This window comes from Rhipicephalus sanguineus, chromosome 11 (assembly GCF_013339695.2).
Source record: "Rhipicephalus sanguineus isolate Rsan-2018 chromosome 11, BIME_Rsan_1.4, whole genome shotgun sequence".
NCBI lineage: Eukaryota > Metazoa > Arthropoda > Arachnida > Ixodida > Ixodidae > Rhipicephalus > Rhipicephalus sanguineus.
In genome coordinates, this window is record NC_051186.1 from 104,484,149 (window position 1) to 104,504,245 (window position 20,097).

General features: G+C 45.8%; 2 protein-coding genes across 3 annotated transcripts in view; both read right to left on the reverse strand.

Moving 5' to 3' along the window:
- LOC119374068 (uncharacterized) overlaps positions 1-15,345 on the reverse strand; it is a 33,925-nt gene extending 18,580 nt beyond the window's left edge. For both annotated transcript variants that reach the window (XR_007414342.1, XM_037644133.2), the window contains exons 1-9: positions 15,087-15,345; positions 14,481-14,614; positions 10,471-10,556; positions 6,563-6,840; positions 5,301-5,695; positions 4,158-4,257; positions 2,683-2,788; positions 1,562-1,685; positions 523-580 (exon numbers count right to left, since the gene is read on the reverse strand). Coding sequence is in view for 1 of the 2 variants with exons in the window: in XM_037644133.2 (XP_037500061.1) it covers positions 523-580; positions 1,562-1,685; positions 2,683-2,788; positions 4,158-4,257; positions 5,301-5,695; positions 6,563-6,840; positions 10,471-10,556; positions 14,481-14,557 (1,224 nt within the window). In the remaining variant the exon portion in view is untranslated. The remainder of the gene's footprint in view (positions 1-522; positions 581-1,561; positions 1,686-2,682; positions 2,789-4,157; positions 4,258-5,300; positions 5,696-6,562; positions 6,841-10,470; positions 10,557-14,480; positions 14,615-15,086) is intronic.
- Positions 1-20,097, reverse strand: part of LOC119374527 (JNK1/MAPK8-associated membrane protein) — a 329,511-nt gene that overhangs the window by 37,579 nt on the left and 271,835 nt on the right. The window lies entirely within an intron of this gene.

Consider the following 20,097-nt stretch of genomic DNA (forward strand, 5'->3'; position numbering starts at 1 on the left):
TAATATTCGTGTGAATATTCGAAACGTCCGTATATACGCCCGTCCCTATTAATCTCAAGGGGGACACTTGCAAGGGACGTCCCCCACCTAGCCAGAATACAGGGGGGGGGGGGGGGGGGTCAAGAACCCCTTGAACCCCCCATGATTTACGCCACAGCTACTGACACTACTGCCAATAGTAATACTATCAATAGTCCCTTTTACACTGTCTATTCGTAATTAATCGATAATTTTGCATCGCTAGCAGTGTACAAAACGGCATTGAAGCTAACACAAACGCTGGCACAACAGCTTCACAAAGCAGCTCGATGCTAATGGCTGAAACTAGCCTTGCTGCGAGAGCATTAAGTAGCATTAGAAAGCAAGTACAGGAATAACGCATTAAATCTTAGAAATTTTGCAAGAAGACCCGTTTTGCTGCAGTTTTTACTAAGTGGTTTAAACGAATGTCATCAATGCTTTCTTAACAGTTGTAACAACGAACAAAAAAACAAACAAGAAAAAAATGCCAAGAAGACTCACGCTAAGCACCAAATTGTCGCAGTTCTCCTCATCACTCGAGCCATCTGACGCATCACTCCTGATGGGAAAAAGATTGGCATGCAATAAGTCAGTTTTGTCAGTGCTAAGAAAGCTGCAAAAACATGATTGTTCGTCCGGTAAACTTCTCAGCTCTAACAATCATGCATATCTCGTGGACAAAACATCAGAAGGGTGAGGAAAATGGCCCACATTTGAAGTCGCCCATCGGCACACACACACACACACACACACACACACACACACACACACACACACACACACACACACACACACACACACACACACACACACACACACACACGCGCGCGCGCGCGCACCTTTTGTGGGCTGTCATACATGTGCACTTCATTAACAATGATTGATTGTTGCACTCAGATGCAAGCAACAGCAAACTGGTAACCCCGTAAATTGAAAAGCGACACACTCTAGATCACTGCAACTTTTCCAGCGGCTTTGCCATTGCCGATTTCGCCTGCTTCGGCGACTTTTCTGAATAAACATGCCTGACACAGGTGGCCCTCTGGTGTACTTTTGCAACTGGAAGTGTAGACATGTTCACAAAGATTTATTTCTTGTAAAACAATGACAGAATATTTAGGAAACACATAGAAAGAATCTGAACTTGTAAACATTGTGGAAAATTTGGGAGTATTGGCATTTATGCCTGATGTTATATTTGATGCCATATGTTTATTTCACACCTTAGGTTATATAGATAGTTATACAGATGCAAATTCATTAACGTTGATTGCCTTATATACACAAAAGGTGTGCATTCCTTTATCTGCTGTGACAACTTACGTCTCATGTAAAAGTGAGATACATCACGTCTTATCCCCCGTACTAGCACTCCTGTAACAATCCTTTTTAGGGGCAAACAGTATCAGCAAGCAAACAGGACACAGTAAGCGTAGTCTGCATTATTGCCAAAAGTGACATAGCTTTTGTTTGAATCAGGGTGCTGGACATAGTGTTTGCAGTCAGAGTAGGAAAGAAAAGGAGAACCCATGTTCCCAACCTGGCTTCTGCTAGCTTCTGCAGTTCCTTTTGGTACAGGTCCAGACTTTGGTTGGCACTCGCCAGCCGCTCGCTGATCGAATCATCCCGTTCTCGCTGTGCGTAGTACACGTCGGCCAACAGTTCTGCAAAGATCAAAGTTCTCTTTTGTGATCTTGTTTTTCATGAACGTAGATGCAATGTTATCAGTTAAAAAGACGTATTGGCTTCCACTGTCAATGACTCACTGGCTACGAATAGTCGAGCAGCCCTCCTCGTGTTCCCAAAACATTTATGGCGATAAATTTCACAGGGGTGTTCTCTAGCATGACCAATCGATGCTGTTATTCAGCCCCCTTAGATGAAACTGCGCAAATAGAGTATGGCCCAGAAAGAACCGTTCACTACATGAACATGATGGCAACAGCTGAGTTAACGTGTTTTGAAAACAGCGTCACCTTGTGTGTATACATCCCACGTCTTTATATTCCTTCAAAACTACGCCTGTTATCTGGAAGAAATGAATGCCACAACAGCAGAGCCAATTCAGGCACGCATCACGTTCTTTGAAGAGCTGCTCTTGCAAAATTGCAATGGGTTCATATTAACAAGTGTGGTTAGAAATTAGAAAAATTCACAGCATATCCACGGGTGAATGATGAAGAGCTTGGGCGAAGCTCCTGAAGCAATCGTGGTTACACCGTGAAATCTTCAGTGGTATCGCCCAGCAGTAATCAAAGCGATAGCCCAGTACATCATCAAAGACGTGACAAACACTGTGTATACGATATTTATACAAGAAAGTTTATTAATCGTAAGTGGTAGCTAGACGTGGCTTCCGTTCCCCCTTCATTATAACGGCTTTATGGTCGGTGAAGTGATGGATCGATGATGGATCATAGAGGGATGTTTGCAAAGACGAAGTAGTGGGCAGTTTGCAAAGGCGGCTTCCGTTCCTCCTTCATTATAACGGCTTTATGGTCGGTGAAGTAATCGATCGGTGATGGATTGTAGTGGGATGTTTGCAAAGACGAAGTAGTGGGCAGTTTGCAAAGGATCGGTGATGGGCCGGTTACGCCTTAAGCCGGACGCGTGACAAGGTTAGACTAAGAGGAGCTTCGCCTCTAAAAGCACCGCACGCACCGGCAAAGCTGACGCCGTTGACGGACGTGGAGGGAGGCTTGTCCGGCGACTTTATCCTCCTCAGCAGTTCCAGCTGTGACTGGAGGTGCTGCACCTGATTCCACAGCTGCACAGTGACATGGTTGTTGTAAGGGATAACACGACAGCAATGAGTTAATTAACTATTACTTCAACCAATGAAGCTCAAAACTAACTTGGTGCTTGGACAATGGCAAATATGGGCATGCTGGAATCTACGGTAATTTTTTACAATCCGGGGCTTTTCCACACACACAAATGTTCAGTGCCACAGGTGTTATTGCAGGTCCCACTGAACACAGAGTTCCCTACAATATTTACTAAAGGGAACTCTGACACTGCGATCATTCAGCCACCACAGAAATGATGGGTAGTACATGGATTGGCTTAGCCTACGTGCTTGCAGCTTCGAACGAACTTGTGGCTTAGTTTTTGTTGCATTTTGGCATTTGTTTCAGATAAAAGAATGGATCGTTGTGAACTTTGTGAGCCAATTTGACTTGGTGAGTCTAAATGGGTCAAGGTGGTGAAGTGAAACTGCTGAATTTTTGCTGATCTTTGTCTTGCGATAAAGCAGCTGCAGGCCACACAGAGCCAAATGGAGCTAAAAAGAACGAATCTAAGACAAATCCGTGTACTACTCATCATTCCCATGCTGCCTGAAGTGCCATGCGTTGCAGCTCCCATAGACACTAGCAGCAGATATTCCTTTAGTGTATCATCAGAAAACTCTATGCCAATGAAGCCCTGGAACACACGTTTCTTTGACTTGGCCCCTTAACCAACTAGCAAACTTTTCATTGAATCAACCAATTACCCAATTATTTGTGCCCACTGAAATAAGGCCTAAGTACTTGACTGCAAATTCAATGCATGAATCTGTCCGCAAAATTAAGTTGTCCACCTGGTTGATGCAGGTTCGCACATACAAAACGATGAGCACAAAACAGGAGGTATAGCTCGTCATATAATTTCTTGAAGAAAAACAGCACAAAGAAAACAAGCTTTGTTTTCTTCAAAGAAACGGATACATACCAACTTGTTCACCTTGCCATTTTGGTACAATACTGACTGTATAATTCTTCTTGTTTTAAAACTATTTCGTGCTCAGTCTTATCAGACTCACGACTGTGATCCTGAGCCAATCAGCAGAACGCCACAGTTACTGAGTCACTTGAGGGAAAAGCAAGAATCAATAAAGTGCAAGATGGATTCTGTGCAATTGTTCTGAAGTTGACAACTGGAGTTGTGATAATAAAATTATCATCATTATATCTTTAAAGTAGTTTATTTGGTTGCTTGACTGACTATCAGTGCTTCTGCACCGCCAGTTACATTTGCATCAGCCAATCAGCAAAACAACATCATAAGAAAGAATGTAAGCGCATAAAACAAAGGAACTGTTACATTCCGTTGAAAAGGTAAGAAAGGATTGAGGCCTTTACAGCTGAGCTTACCTTGCTGTTAATTTCCTGCAGCGCCTTCATTTCTTCGGGTACCACTGTTCGCGTACGCAATGTTGCAGAAGGATCTGGTTTGCTATTGACCACACCAGACCTGGACGACAAGTCAATTTCAATTTTCTGTCAGACTATGCACTGTGGACTTGCTGCTTCATTAGTACAAACCAGCACTGTCTCTAGATTAACAATGTCTGTGGAACATTTCAACTGCAGCAGAGACATTAAATGTAAGCACCAAAATGAGACAAGCACGAAAAATAGGACCAAAGAGACAGCATCTAAGTGTGCAAGAAAATAAAAATAAACAGATGTAGGGCCAAAATGAATGATAGACACGGGACAAGTGCTACTGAGTTGACATTAACACAATGACACCCTATCAGTTTGTGTTGTGTATGTTTTTTCACTCTAGATCACGTCATATGGGCACCAACTGCTGTGTTTACCTACTCAAATCTAACGTGCACGTTTCATTTTTTTTGTAAAACCAGAATAAATATAACATTCAATGAGAGTGACTAGAGCTTGTTTATTTTTTTTTTATTGCCAACATGGGGGGGACATGTGACTGTTTTGTTTAAAAAGTCTGGCAGGCTTACATTCATGTGCCTCTTTTATATTGAACGCGTGAAATTGGGTGTGGGTTAAATTTGCATAAATACAATATGCCCTCAAAAAGTCATCTTAAGGCCAAAAAGAACTGCAAACACAACTGTTATGCCAAGTTATAATGGTGGATTTATGATCCAGAATAGTCAACAGGTAACTTTTCCAAAGAAGAGAGATTTTGAAAAGACCAAAGGAAACATCAATGTCGAAGATGAGGAAGCGGGGATGGTAATGCAATGCTATATTTAAAATATAAATATGTAATCCTGATTCTGCATAAAACTATTTGCTAGCTCTTCAAAGTTTATGGCCAATCAGAAACTAACACTGCAACTACAGTGGACCCTCATTAAACGGAACCTGAAGGGACCGGGAAAATACATTCTGTTTAACAGGAGTGCCGTTAACTGAGAGATGAACAGAGGTGCAGAATTCAGCTATGAAACTGATTGTATTAGAGGTAGTTCCAATTAAATAGCAATTCCGTTTAAGAGATTTTCATTCACTGACAGTCTACTGTAAACTGACCTTGGTCTGTATGTCCAGATGCCCGGATTATCTGCCTGCTCCTCGTCAACGTCATCTAGATGGATGATGGGGTCGCTGTGAGTTCGGCGTGGGCTACTGGGAGGTGCCGAGAGCCAGGCCGGTGCACAACCGCCATTGGCACCGGCAGTAACTGCAACCGACCTGTCACCTTCACCGCACCCTCGGCGACAGGTGGAAGTACTTAACGAGCCGGGAGTAGCCCCCGAGGCAGCCGCTAGAACGGGTCGCGACACCACATCGGGGATGTCCCGCTCGGAGCTTGCGACTGGACTCGGTGGGAAGTTGGAGTAGTGCACGGGTGTTGAGCTGGTCGGGAGGTGCGAAGGTCTTGCGTGCAGACTGGTGCGCGTCGACGTTCCCGCCGGTTGGCTGGGCTGCAAGTCAAGTCGCGAAACTTCTTACAAGGACAGAAAAGCAGTAAAGTGTTGTTCACAAACTCGCAAGACAATAGCCGACCATCGGACTGTCATGAAAAGCATTTTGTGAATGTTTTCAGGCACCACTGCATTGTGCTGTTGCAAGGGTCGTGAGGACGGGCAAAGAAGGCAGACAGAAGTGAGGTGTGCATTCCTGAGAAACAAACTACAAACTTTATATGTGCCATAGTCAAAGAGCTTATTTAGTTTGTTCAATAACCTTCAAAGCTCCACAAAAGCACCCGAAACGACCTCTCAGTTATGCCGCAAGAATAAATCACTTTTTTTTTCTCTCTTAAAGGGCCCTTAACACCCAGAGGTTGAAATTTAGTTGTGGAGTTGCAGTTGTGCACTGGTCTACGACGAACAAGTAGCCGTGAGAATTTTGCGAAATGGTGCCGTAATAGCAGAATTACACGTGTTTGGTGATCGAAATGCGGCCCTCGCTTGTTTCGCTCTTTCCTTCGCTACGCTCCATTCTTTGGCTCTTCTCTCCTCTGCAGGTGCTCCTCACACAGCGAGGAGCAACACCTGCTACGTTTGGCGTTGTTGACTGTATCAGCATTCTGAACTTGATGCACGTGCTTACTTGGAACTGTTAAAAAGATATCGGAGGTGGTTTAGGGGCCCTTTAAGATAAAATAAGCAGGTGAGTGAATATTAAAGGGCGGAGGCATGAAAAGCTCTTGAGGTATGAATATCAGAATGCATATTGCCGATCGAAGATGCATTAGAACCAAGTATGTACAGTAAATGTCAATGTAATTTACGAATATCCAAGTTTCCTAATGATAAGCAAATGCCAGAGAATGTTGCCACACTCACCGTTGAATGACACAGCTTGCGCTCCTGCGCAACACTGAGTGGCAGGGAGCGAAAGTCGTTTCGGCTGTCGGACGACGGCGTGCTACTGCCACCGCATCCACTGCGGCCACCGCCATAGCTCAGCGAGAAGCATGGTGGCGTGCCACCGCCAAAGTTTGGCGGGGGGTCGAGGATCCACTGGCCATGCTCGGCCCAAGGGTCGCCATCGCCACGACGCCCCTGGCGTGCAGAGGTGCTGTTTGGCGAGGGCCGACACAGGCTGCCGTACGACTCCGTGTCTAGAAAGATGTTTGAAAGAAGCTTTGCAGAAAATGGGACACAAACGGAACTCGCCTTCAAAATGCGTCCATAAAATGCACGGGCGTTCAATGCATATTTGTACAGCGGTGTGCTGGGAATGCTTCATGGCTGTTTAATACCTATGCACTTCACAGCTTTTATTACTTGTGACCTGGAAACTAGTGCTAGCTAATGGATTCTAGCTAAATGGACCTGGTTCAATCACAGAGGGGCTCTAATTCTGCAACTCCCATTTGTTCAACAAATTAACCAATGTAAATTACAATTAAGTTTGGTTACTTTGCTCAATTGGCTATTTGCAAACGATGATTTAATACATCCTTCTTCAAGTAATCTTAGCCTAAGCTGCGGAATCCTGTTCCTACAACCAAGCATACGCAAATATACTCAATATTCATAAGAAGTGGAAGCAGAGTTGAGTGCTTTTAGGTTAATGCCAAATTGAGCCTAGCACACAGCAGAGATTTCACAATGAAAGGGGTCGTTAGCGCTGCCAAGACAAAGACCGTGCCCACTAAAGAGATCCACATGCGACATATTTTTGGATATACAAGACCATTTCTCTTATTATGTTTGGTGTGTCTACTCCTGCAACGAATTCTAATCTTAATGAACTACTGGCCACAACTGGCAAAATTTTGGGCAGGTTTTGTCTATACGGTGCATCCAAAGCCTATTTTGATACGGTGATGCATTATGAGGCCACATCATACAGCACTATTAAAAACAACTGCTCAAGATCATGACGTGCATTGTTTTGAGATTGCTTCGAATAACCTCAATTCACATATAAAAGATAAGAAGATAGGCTGGTATTCAAGGAGTCCAGACTGATCAGCATGTGATGCTTCTGAGCCGTCCCGCATGTATTACAGCAGTGGCTGGACAGGCTTCAAGTGGAACTTGCCATGTATCACAGCTCCTGAGTGCACTACAGCTTTCACAGCGGTGGTAACTTGTCAGGAAAGGTATTAGTCAAACTCGTACATATCGAACTTGGGTATGTCAAATTATCATCTATATAGAACAGCCGTAACATCCCTTTGAAAATCCTATGCCAAAGGAGAGCAGTGTCCTGTAAGTATATCAAAACATCCTCCGGCACCCTCAACGTATCAAACACTAAGCCATGCTCCACCACTGCTGGTGTCTTTTTCATTAAAGAGATAGCTTCCTTTTAGGCATGAAGCACCAAACACAGGACCACTGAAAACAAAATTGTGTTTTGCATGTCATGCCTAAAGGCACAACTCACGAACTAGCTCGGATTCAGACCATCGTTCGTGGGTGCAATCCAGTGTGTATTCTAGAAATGAACTAAACAGTTTTTGCTACACACACGATCAACTGAAACTTGCGTGTGTGCCCCCACCCATCCAACCCCTTTATGACATTTTGTACAAGTCTTGACCAATCGCATGAGGCAAAAATGTTTGTTCATTTATGGAACGCATGCAAGATCGCACCCCAGTCACTTCTCCACATCACTGCAGATATTCATGCTGAAGAAACGGTATTGTTTTGGCAGAAACTGTCAACCAGGTGAATGAACATGAAGGGAATCGCGTGCCAGTGAGGTACGTTCCTTTGATTATGGATGGCTCAATAAGTGAAAATCTTATTTGTGCTCAAAAACAAACTTTCTTTAGCAAGCTTCACTGCAATTCTGCCATGTAATGTGGAGGAAATGCCTACCTCACAAGCCTTTTTCGGCTCAACATATCTAGGTTAGACTTTGTTAAGAAGAAAGTTTAGTTTTTTTGTGAAGAAACATTGGTTTGTTGGAAAAACATACTGGAGTCAGCGTTTGTGTCATTAGCAGCAACAATGTGTTTGGTCCAGGTGGCTAGCAGTAGATTAGGCGAGGCAGCCACTATACACTAAACCGAGGACAGTAAATAACTACAATGTAAATCTGTTTATCTATCAAAATAAATAGATACTGAACTGATTTACGTGGTAACCTTTGCATGGTTTTACACGGCATTGGTTAATAGTTTTTTCAATTGCTTCCCAGTTACAATATGAATAACCAAGCACCATAAAGAAGGCAATTTGCCTTGCGGAAAGGGAATGCCTTTAGGTAGTATGCGAGGGCTTCTTGGTCAGATGTCTGCTCGTTCAAAAAAAAAAAAAGATCTTGTGCTAAGTGACGCCATCCGGCGAAAAAGAAAAAGTGCTCCACACTGGCCGTCATGGCTGCGAGCAGTGCTGACTAACACTCTGAGTTTGCAAGTACATAAACACCCCAAAAAGTGGACGAAGGGACGACCACCGCCGTAGCTCAATTGGCAAGAGCGTCAGGCGAGTAATCCAAAGGTTGCAGGTTCGGTCCCTGCTGGCGGCAAGTTGTCTTTTCGTCCACTTGACTTTCTTCACATCTATATCCCAATTACTGCAATACACTTAAAACAGTATAATTAAGGTCCCCTATACTTTCCTTGGCCTCATTATACGCTGGTTTTCATTAAAGGGGTACTGACACAAAATTTTGCGGCCGAGATAGCCTGCTGGATCGATTCCCGTGTACGTGCGTGTACCATCTGCAAAATATCGACAGCGAATAAAGCTTGGAAGGTATTTTATATGAATTTTGAAGTTCGCGAGCGCGATCCAGCATTATAGGCCGCACCTAGTGCATTGACACCCTCGGAAGTGACCCGAGGTGACCCCCCTACTTCCCCTACGTAACCGTTGCAGCCGGTACAAGTTACGATGACGTCGTAGCCGCCATTTCTGTTTTGACGCACTTCCCGACGAATCGCTCCGACGAAGCGGGTCAAACCTGAAGTGATTCGCCACGTCGAAAATTCCTTCCATCCCCGCCGCAAGAAAATCGTCGCCATCAGACGACGATGAGTCCGACGACGACAGACCGCGCGGAAATGCGTCACTGTTCTGCGTGCTCACGTGACCGAGCGTTTCACTCGCTAGGTGGTGATAGTTGCACCCGGCGGCTTGTCGTTTTTGGAGCTCTTTCAAACCGAAACTGAGGCTGTGTCGGTAATGAGGAGCTTGTAATTAATTATCTGTCGCGCACTGCAGCAAACGAGGTGCCGTGTTATGACTAACAAGCCCCCAGCAACACATTGCAGCAAAAAAACGCGGTGAGAAAATTTTTGTGTCAGGACTCCTTTAACATTGTGCCAAGCACCCAAAAGCAGTACCATATACAAAATTAAGCTATTTGCCATCATACTGTGGCCTTAATATTGACTAGAATGAACTTTAAGTAGAACAGCGCTTTCTTACTAGTTTATTGCCAACTGTTGTAACATACAACCACTTTAGTGGTTTTTCATCATACACTTATGGCATAGTTACACCCTGTTGAAAATGTGCATATCAATGTAGGCATTTAACTTTGTGCAAACATACATTCGGTCACCTGCGAAGCTAATGGAAGAGAGTATGTCTGATGCCGTAATCTGGAAAAATGAAACTTTACTAGTTAAACTGAGGCTTAATAGCAGTGAAGTATAATTAAGGTGTCACTGTCAACAGTGCCAGTTGTTCCCAAGGGGCTGTGGGCTTTCTCTGCTAACACACTTGGCATCATGTCCAGAGGATGCAGATTCATCGTGAAAGGTTTCTTCAGGTGTACCAACCTTTCAGGGACGTGACCGAGTGCCGTCGTCTAGGTGGCTTGGCAGGGGGATTTCGTTTCGCTCCAGCACTTTCGTTCGAGGATGTGCTGTAATGCAGTTACGGCAAAGTCACTGGTGAATGCATCGTATAACATTCCATCTTAATATCAAAGAATAAAAGAAAGCAGAGGTATGTCACTAAGTACCGAAACCTCATATATATACTAGAGATTGAAAACCAATCCCAAGCATAAGCAGCTTGTTGTATGTGGACATGCAAGGAGCGTTCCTTACATGACCAGCTGGAAATATTGAGCCTTAATATACCTGTTACTCAGCAGTGCCAGTAATAGATGCTGGAATGAACTACAGAAGCAAGTGTCTTACATTAAAGGGCCCCTGACAGCAAAATTTTTGTTGGTGACTTTTTTACTGTAATTTGTAGCTTTGTGCCTGGCAATCCCTAAGTTAAATCGTAAATGCTCTAGCGTATCGTATAACTAATTCTAGCGTAGTTAATTGTGACCATTTTAGCGTCACTTCAAAACGCCCGCCTAAACACCACAAGAAACTAGCGCCCCATGCGGGGGAGCGTCAAAGACCACGTGCACTCAAGCTATGGTGACGTTGAAAGCACGGTTTTCAAATCGGGGCCCCGCGAGCGGTACAGATTGAAAGTATGTGGGTGCCTCGGTATGGGTTAAACCTGTTATGCGCGTGTCCCCTCACGAAAACTACCTCGAGAGCAGCCCGATAACAAAGCTAGAGTGGTGCGGAACAATAGGCCTCGCCGGGTGCCAGTCGTCGTATTGTGCACGTGCACCCCGCAAACCTTCCGTGACGTCCACAATACTTGCTTTACTCGTGGAACGTCACACGGGGCCTCTATCGACGTCATACCAGGATGTCGCGAGGTGCAGCCAACTCAAATGAGCACTCACGCTTACTTTTAAAACCAAAGTAAGATATCTTAAAGGCAACGTTCGTCACTAATAATCAGTCAGATGTGTCCCCGTATACAGGAAAGTCAAACAACAAAAACATATCGGGGTTTCAATTTTGGTGTCAGGGGTCCTTTAAGGTAGCTCTGGTTCAGTGTTACATTCGAACCAAAATATATCAACACAAACGTGGTCGCGAATTAGCTTGATATATCGAAGTACAGGATGTGATTATCTGGAGATTATCTATAAACTCGGTACATCTCAGACAGACTCCAGAGATTCTTAAAAAAAACAGCAATTTACCGATTTGTTGCTGTGAGAACACATCAAAGGCATGAAAGTGGGCTTATTTATTTTTCGTCCATGCTTTATTGTGGTATGCGCATGTCGGACCCCTCACTGTTGGCGAGAGAACACATCCTGTGGATAGCAGACACCGCCATCAACATCTCAGCCAAATCTTGGAGCGCAAAGTTTCCATTCTTTCAGGCACCCTCTTTTCATACAGAGGCCTGTGCTCACTCTCTTTGGAGCTGCCGGTGCCTGCTGTTTGGCACTGAACAGCAGACAGCAGGCTATTGGCCAATAAATAGCCAACATAAATCGAGAGCAGCATTTGGGTCAAATGCGCTTCTTTCCAAGGGGTGCCGCCACGTGCTGGTGCTGTGCTCCATATTCTGCTAACCTTACATAGTGAGCCACACTCGCACACAGGAATCACAATGGGAGAGAGCGATAGCGTTTAATAATGCATGTTCAAGGTTGTGATGCATACTGACGTAACTTCTTTCCCCCATGCCATCCCTTCTTGCGTAGCTTCCAGCATGCTCGTCGGGATGAGAGCAAAAAGAAAGAGCTGAAAGTGTGCGACAAACCCTTGCATCTCTGCTCGCTCTTGACGGATTCAAAAAACTTTTGTGGCAATCAATTCTCAAGGCAATAAACTTCGATACTGAGATTATTCGATGATTACTCCGAAAATTGATTCATGACCCCTTTAAGCAGGTGGTTTCTTGTTAAGTTTTCCAAGCTGGACGAGCCACACGCAGGCGAAACAAAGGAGTTTATCAATTTTGTCACAACCGGTTGTGTGTCATGGCATGTGATTCAGTTAGAAAACGGGCTGGTCTAGTTTAACTGAATACGAACAAATGTAGGTGATGAAGAACGAAACACTTCACTTCAGTCCACACTATTCCCAGGGCATCATGGATACAGAGAGATTAGTACAAACACCAAGGAACATGCTCCAGAAGTCAAGCAAGATTGCAGAAGCTCTCTTCGTACACAGAACTCATTGAATTCAATGGTGCTGTCCAAATATTTAATGTGTTGCAGTTAGAAGGCAAACATACCTACGATTTTAGGGCTACTCCGTGAAGTCAAATTAGACACATGGCGCAAATATTGATGACAAAAAGAACACGAAAAAATGTGGGACTCACCTAACAGTCAATTCTTCTAAGTTACAAATATTGTCAAAAGAGAGACTATAACATATATTGGGCTTAGGGAGAGAACCCCTGAACCCTGGTGCAACAGTCTACACTAGAAAACAAGCGCAGCAGCAGGGAATGTTGGGTCCTGCAGAATATACTGTGCACACACATAACGGCAATGTGTATGGCATTAGAGCACACCTTCAAGGCACCTCGATACACACTGCCCACAACGGCAAAAACCACAGCGCGCAAACATAGACAAAATTGGGCAGAGTAGAAAAAGAGTGCTGACACTCTCTTTCTACCCTGTCTTTTTTTCTTATAATCTTGCACTGTTGTGCTCTACACCGTAATGAAGCAAAACCAACTCGCCCAAGCTTCTACTCTCGTACACTGCCCACGCTGGACAAGAATAACACAACACTTGTGACAACACCTTGTGTCAATGGCAAATTTTTCCGAGAAACAGAAGTGCTGATATATGCATATGCATATGAGCAAAGCAGCAAGCCCCTATCATCTCCATCACAAGCACGCCAGTTACAACCACCGACTAGGCAGCAAGGCGCAAGCGCAAGTGGTCTGGAATGATTGATTTAGCCCGTAGCGATCTTGATTACTGGCACGTTCTCAGCCTCAATAAAAATCCATCTTGTACGTCAGCCCGCAGTCTATCATCAATCTAGTTATGTGCCACATGGCAGGGCAGCTTCAGGCAATAAAGGGTTCTGACGGCGGTGGCATATGACTTTCAAGCAATGGCGGCAAATAAAGCGCAACGCCAGAGGCCAAAAGCACGAAAAAAAAGCCATACGAGTGTCACAGTGGCATAAATTTCAACCTATTGCTGGATGGCTGATTACCAAACAGCACAGAGACAGCAAATGAAGGTACTGTCGTGATGACCTGTCTAACATTCTCATTTTTAAACTCAGACGGGAAAGAACACACAGCAACAAAAGTAGCAAATTTAGTTCTCCTGTTCCTTCTTAAATAAAAGTGTATTCCAAGTAGTGGCTTAAGTTGATTGATGTTTCCGAATGCTGACTACAATAATGGCACACTGCCAACGCTGTGCATCAGCGCGTATAAAAAGCCGCATCGAAGTAACATGCAGCTAGCCTACTTGCGCAACTTAGTTTCGGTTCCCGGGAGCGCAAGAAATGTCAAGGCGAAGACGATATAATTGGGCTCATAATGTAACGGCAAAGCGACCAATATATGTTCATTCTCATCCAGAAAGACACTTGTGCAAGCTCCCAACAGGCGACCACATAGGGAGTGAGTCGTGACGTGAAAAAAAAAAAAAAAAAAAAACGCTCACTCCCACGCGCAGCCAGCACACGACGGGTGACAGCTGCCATCGTTAATTTCTGCACACCCGGGTTCTCATCCACATAGGAGTCCACGTCGTATGACGCCGCGATTAAGAACAGCTCTACGATCGTACGACGCAAAAAAAAAAAAAAAAAGCGCGACCAGCAACCACTACGTGTTTTTTTTTCGACTTTCGTATATACCACACCGGGCCGCAGGAACGTCGACACGGCGACAGAGGCAATAACAAACAATAGGAGAATCCGTTTTTCTTTTTCTTTTTTTTTCGTACCTCCCAAGGGCAAAGCAATCATGCACGCTCGCTTACCTCAAACTCGAGTCATCGGGCGGCGTTTCGTGATGGTGCGACGCTCCGTCGGACACGCGCACAACCGCTCGATCCATTCACAGAGCGGCCGGCAAACTCGCATGCAGAACACATACGAACAGTCACCGACCGATCTGAAAGCGGAAAGGAAACGTCAACACGGTATGGTTGGGCGAAACAACGCGGCGTACAGCGTACAGAGAGATAAACGGAAAGATATCACTCGAAACGCACAAGTCGTTTACCGATAAAGCTGTTACAGGTTTACATTCGCCGCGGACCAGTCTGGGCTTCGAGTCCGTTAATCGGCGAGCAGGGCAGTGCGCACTTTCGGCAAGCAGCTAGCTAGTGGGCGCGGATAGGAGGCTATTAATCACCGGCCGCTTTTTATGATCACGGTCGAGTGTGGGTTGATCGCCCTGCATAACATTCCGAGAAGACGTGGGGGGTACGAGATCGCGGAAAGACAGCGATAAAAAAACGGAACGGTGCCAAGAAGTGTGACATGCATACGAACAAGTGGTTCTCGCGGTTCAACGCACCGCGGGCGGCGCGGCGTGTTTTGATCGGTTCGAATGGTTCGAAGGATACAAAAACGCAACTTACGCGTCGTCTTTGCACGGTTTTAGCTTCAGAAGCAGCGAGAAGGACGCGATGCCTTCTCGGACCATGGGAGGTGCGGCGCTCCTTCGCAGCAGTTTTGACAGCACGGCATAGAGGAAGCTCCAGCTGAGAAACGCTCCCGATCGCAGCAGCAACAAGAGAAACACGTATTTGATAGCATAGCAGCAGGGGTGTTTGTGTTTGCCTAGCTAGGTGGCACGGCGAACGCAAACGGCGCGAAGGACGAGAGGGGCCGACACCTCTTTTCTTTATGCTTACATTTTGAGTTGTCGTTGTTGTTTTGTTGTTGCTGCGCGAGAGATCCGGAAGCTGTCACTCTATTGAATAAGCTTTAAGGCGTGGTTTTGTTTGAAACAATCGTCACCGTTAAAACGCGCATATGTCAACTTCACGGGACGCGGTTGGTCGATTGTCGGGTCATCGGGAAAACCCTTGTGTTCGATGCCCGTGCCGCATCGCCATCGTCGAAAAGCGTTTTGGAATGTGGCGGAATTTATGAAGCTTTTCGGTGCACACGCTCACGTTTTCACGATGGAGCAAGGAATTAATCCTTTAAAACTCCCCTTCTTCTCCGGGGAGTAGTGTACATGGGACAGCATTACAAGTGCACGCAGTAAGTCAGGGGCGTAGCCAAGGGGGGGGGGGGGGGGGGGGCGGTTCGAACACCCCTCAAAATTTTTCAATTTTGCTTGCGTATATATACACGCACACATACAAACGCACGCACGAACATACATAAAGTATGACTGAACCCCCCCCCCCAAAAAAAAAAAAAAAAAATTCTGGCTACGCCCTTAAAGACTCTCTCGTCGAGATGGCATGCCGCCCTGCGCAGCTCCCACTTCGACGACCAGCTTTGGGCGACCCAGCAGGCCCGCGAGGCGGCGGAGAGGCAAGACCTCGACGTCCCCACGTGGGAGGCCTAGGCCCAGCCAAACAAATTGCTGGTCTCAATAAAAGTTTATTCCTACTCCTCCTCCTGGCTACGCCCCTGCAGTAATCGGATGTGCAAAGGCAACACGACCACAAAATAATCACACACGCAGGACGGGCGCATCTCTTTCTCTGTTTTTTGGTGCTAACTATTGACACTAAAGCAACAGCCAGCTCAAGCATGAGCGCGTTCTTGCTCGCCTTTCTAAAGAATTGAGCGCACAAATGCGTGTTCTTGTGTAATCAGAGCCCAACGCCCTGCGTGTATGCCTGCCTTGTTTTGTACACCTTTCGGTAGCTTTGGAAATACCACTGTTTAGGTGTACTGTGGAAAATATACTCTGAAACAGTTTACACCCCTTTGCGCGTGTTGTCATCTGTGGACCGCGGATCCTTTGCTGTCAACTCAAGTGATAATTTCAAAGGGATGTAGAGGGGTACATTTTGAAGAGAGGTGAAAAATAGTACGTTTATAACGCACGAAGCTTTACAAGCGTTTACTTTCGTACTGAAAACCCCGAGCCTTGCGTGTATGCCTGCAGAGTTCTGTTAGACACCTTTTGGCAGCTCTGGAAATACCACTGTTTAGGTGTTCTGTGTAAACACTCTGAAACAGTTTACACCCTTTTAGGCGTGTTGTCATCTGTCGACCTCTCTTGCGGATCCTTTCTTGTCAACTCAAGTGATAATTTCAAAGGGAGGTAGAGGGTACATTTTAAAGAGGGCATATAGTTACAATGCACGGAATAGAGTGCAGGTGCAAGATTCCCCTTCCGCCTTTTGAGCAGTGGTAGCCGAGGCAACCTGACAAAGGAGGTGTACGGCAGGAGCTGTAGGGAAGGAGGGGGGGGGGGGCTGACACATGCTTTGGGGAAGGGCGATCGCCCTATACCGCCACCCCTCTGGATCCACCACAGTCCTTCCCACACCTCAGCCTCGATACCTTTCACAATATAAGGCAAACGGGAGCATTTGAGGCGCCTTTCTGTCACGCGCAGTCCTCGTCTGGCTCGCCGGCGCTTCCTTTCTAGAAAACTGCGCTTGCTGCTTTCCTCTTGACAGTGCAATCTCACGCTGACCGCGCGCACGCCGTTTGTGACCGGGTCGTACCGGGCGCGCCGCGACAACGCAAGGAAAGCATGCGAGAGGCGTGATCGACGATTATTTTTGTGCAGCAAAAAGACGCCCCAAATACACCCTTTGAAAGCGAAGACGTATATGGCTAAGATCCGTAGTTTCGTGGTGTGCGTGTGCAAAAAGTGTTCCTTTCTTAGGCTCCCCCGAGATGGCGATAGTCGTCCACGCTGGAGCACGATGAAACGAACAGCACCTGCCACGTCCGCGCTCTGCCAGACGCTCGCCTCGGGGCAACAGCAAACAATTAATAAAATTATAAAAAAAACGTCATTGGGCCTTCATATTTGGATATGACTTTACATAATGCGCCCTAAGAATACTTTTTCCAGCAATGAATTTATGTTTAGACGTGAAGCCGACTTTAGGGGGGATCGTTGTAAGCTTGGTTTGTAAGCTGGCTTTCCCACATGGACACTGCAGTGAAGCCTACTCAGAAAGCGCAAAACGGCAAAGTGCACGGGGCAAGCCAGATCCGACGACGCGCGTCGCAAAGCGGTGAATGCGATTTTTTGGGAGGGCTTGGCGAGCGAATGTCGCTTAATGTGCACCTCAATGGCGGCGTTGTAGTCGACGTGTCGCGGTAGATTCTGCACTGTGGTTTGTACGTTGATGGGCACGTTCACAACCTGGCCTTTGACACCAAAGTGGCTTGCATGATGTCACCTGTTGATGATGATGATGATGATGACCTTTATAAATGGCTCACACCCACTCTAGAGGATTGACCAAGAAACGAATAATTTATAGGTAAAAGTGGTCACATGTGAAAATGTGCTCGTCATCCTCCTTCACAGAAGGCAATGGCTCAATTTTTTTTCTTATGGAATACGTATAATACTCTAAAAAAAGAAAGAGCGTATTTGGGGTGCCGTTCTGTCGCACGATTGTCGTCTTGTCTCGGGTGCTTTTTCCTGTGTTGTCGCCACGAGCCCCGTTCCAGGTCACGAATGACGTGCACGGTGTCAGCGTATTGTAGCACCCTTGATGATGAAGAAGCGAACACCCGAATTACACCCTTTTCAGAGTACACTCTAAAAGCAGTTACACACCCTTTGGGGTGTAGATTCGGGACGAAGTTGTTGTCTGGATTGAAGCTTAATAGGGCTTACATACAACTTTGTACTGTTTCCTGTGTGACAGTCGCCTGGGTTTTTTTTATTACCGATGCTCACTAGGGACACTAAAGGCAAATATTAAGTCGACGTTGATTGTTGAAATAGCAGTCCAGAAACCTCGTAGTGCTACTTTTATGCCAAGGAAGTGCTTATTTTGAAATAAAATCACGTTTTAGTGGTCCGCATCGCGTTAGCGCACTTCAAATCTCCCGCCTGAAATCCGACTTTCATACGTCACTGCTGCCGTGCCCAGCGTGTCCCAGCAGAGCGGCGAAAGTAGCGCGGGACCCACAGCAGCAACAACGGCCATCGAAGCTTGCCGCAATCGCCACAATGGATGTGGACGCAGAACTTATAATTGACAACGAGCTGACTCTCAGACTCAGGAAATACCGATGGAACGGCGCTGGGGCAAAGACTTGTTCGGATGGGCACATTGAAAGCCTTGACCAAGTTGCGGTTGGTCGCGTAATCCTCAGTACGAAAGTGCAGCGAGCCAGGGGCGTAGCCAGAAATTTTTAATTTTTTTCGGGGGGGGGGGGGGGCTTCAACCATGCTTTATGTATGTTCATGCGTGCATTTGTATGTGTGGAAGCAAAACTGAAAAATTTCGGGGGGGGGGGGGGTTGAACCCCCCCCCCCCCCCCCTGGCTACGCCCCTGCAGCGAGCACACACGCAGAGTTTTTTACTGTTCAGCACACTGGCGCAATGGCATATGACACTAAGCCACTTCGAGCGTAAGGGTTCATTCCGCGGCACCCAGTTAAAGGACCCATCGGTTTCCTTGCGAACAGACAGAATTTTATTACGTCTCTTGATGCCCGGAAGGTTCTTTTTTTTTATTGCTGCTAGTTTGATTACTAGTGGTTTATTGTAGGCAGACTCTCATACGTCATCAGGATCACTTCCAAAATGTCCCACTCGTGGCGCACATCGTGTGATACATTTAGCTTAATTTCTCAGTAAGTACGGCACTGCTGTTGATAATATTGCCGTTTTAGAAGTTGTCATACATTGAGCTTTCACTCTAACATAAATTGTTATTTGCCTTTAGTGTCCCTCGTGCCCTGACGAACGACGTGCACACTATCGGTGTGAAAAGTGAAGTTGCTAGCGCAGAGTTTTCAAGAAAGAAAATAGAAGCAAGCAAGATGACGAGTATTTTTGTAGAACATGACATTCAAAAGGTTGTAGAGTGGAGAATGTAGGCTGTATAGAAGTCTGAATAAAAATTTTATTCCTTTCTCAGACAGTGGCTGTGGTCTATTCTGCTGTCTTGAAAAATTCCCCCCTCTCACTGGCCCCCTGTCCTTTTCACTGAGGGTCAAACATATACCTTCAAGGGTTTTGTTGACGTTGTCATTGCAGTTGTGGAGGTGGCTTGAGGTCAAATTTTCCTGATCGACTCTAGAAATGTGCTGCATTCGCCCCTAAAGTGAGGGAACGCAAACCATGTTCTATTAATATTTGACATTTTATTTGCTGCTAAATTATTCCAGCTGAAGCAAGGAAATGGCATATTATGCAAGGTATCTGCTCTCCCGCAATTCCATGATTTTCATCACCCCCAGACAGAAATCCTGGGTGCGCTTACTGCCTTGTATTGTGGCTGTTGGTTCCAAACAGGTTTTCCAGGTTCACATGTAATTCTTTGACCAACACGCAGCATTATTCTCCCATCTTAGAAGAAAACCTGAACAACCAACCAATCATTGTACTGGGGACCATCAGACAGGTAATGGGCTCCTAGCACTACTGTGACTGAGACCCAGTTCCTCCTGCATTTTTGGTGGATGCTCGGCGGGCC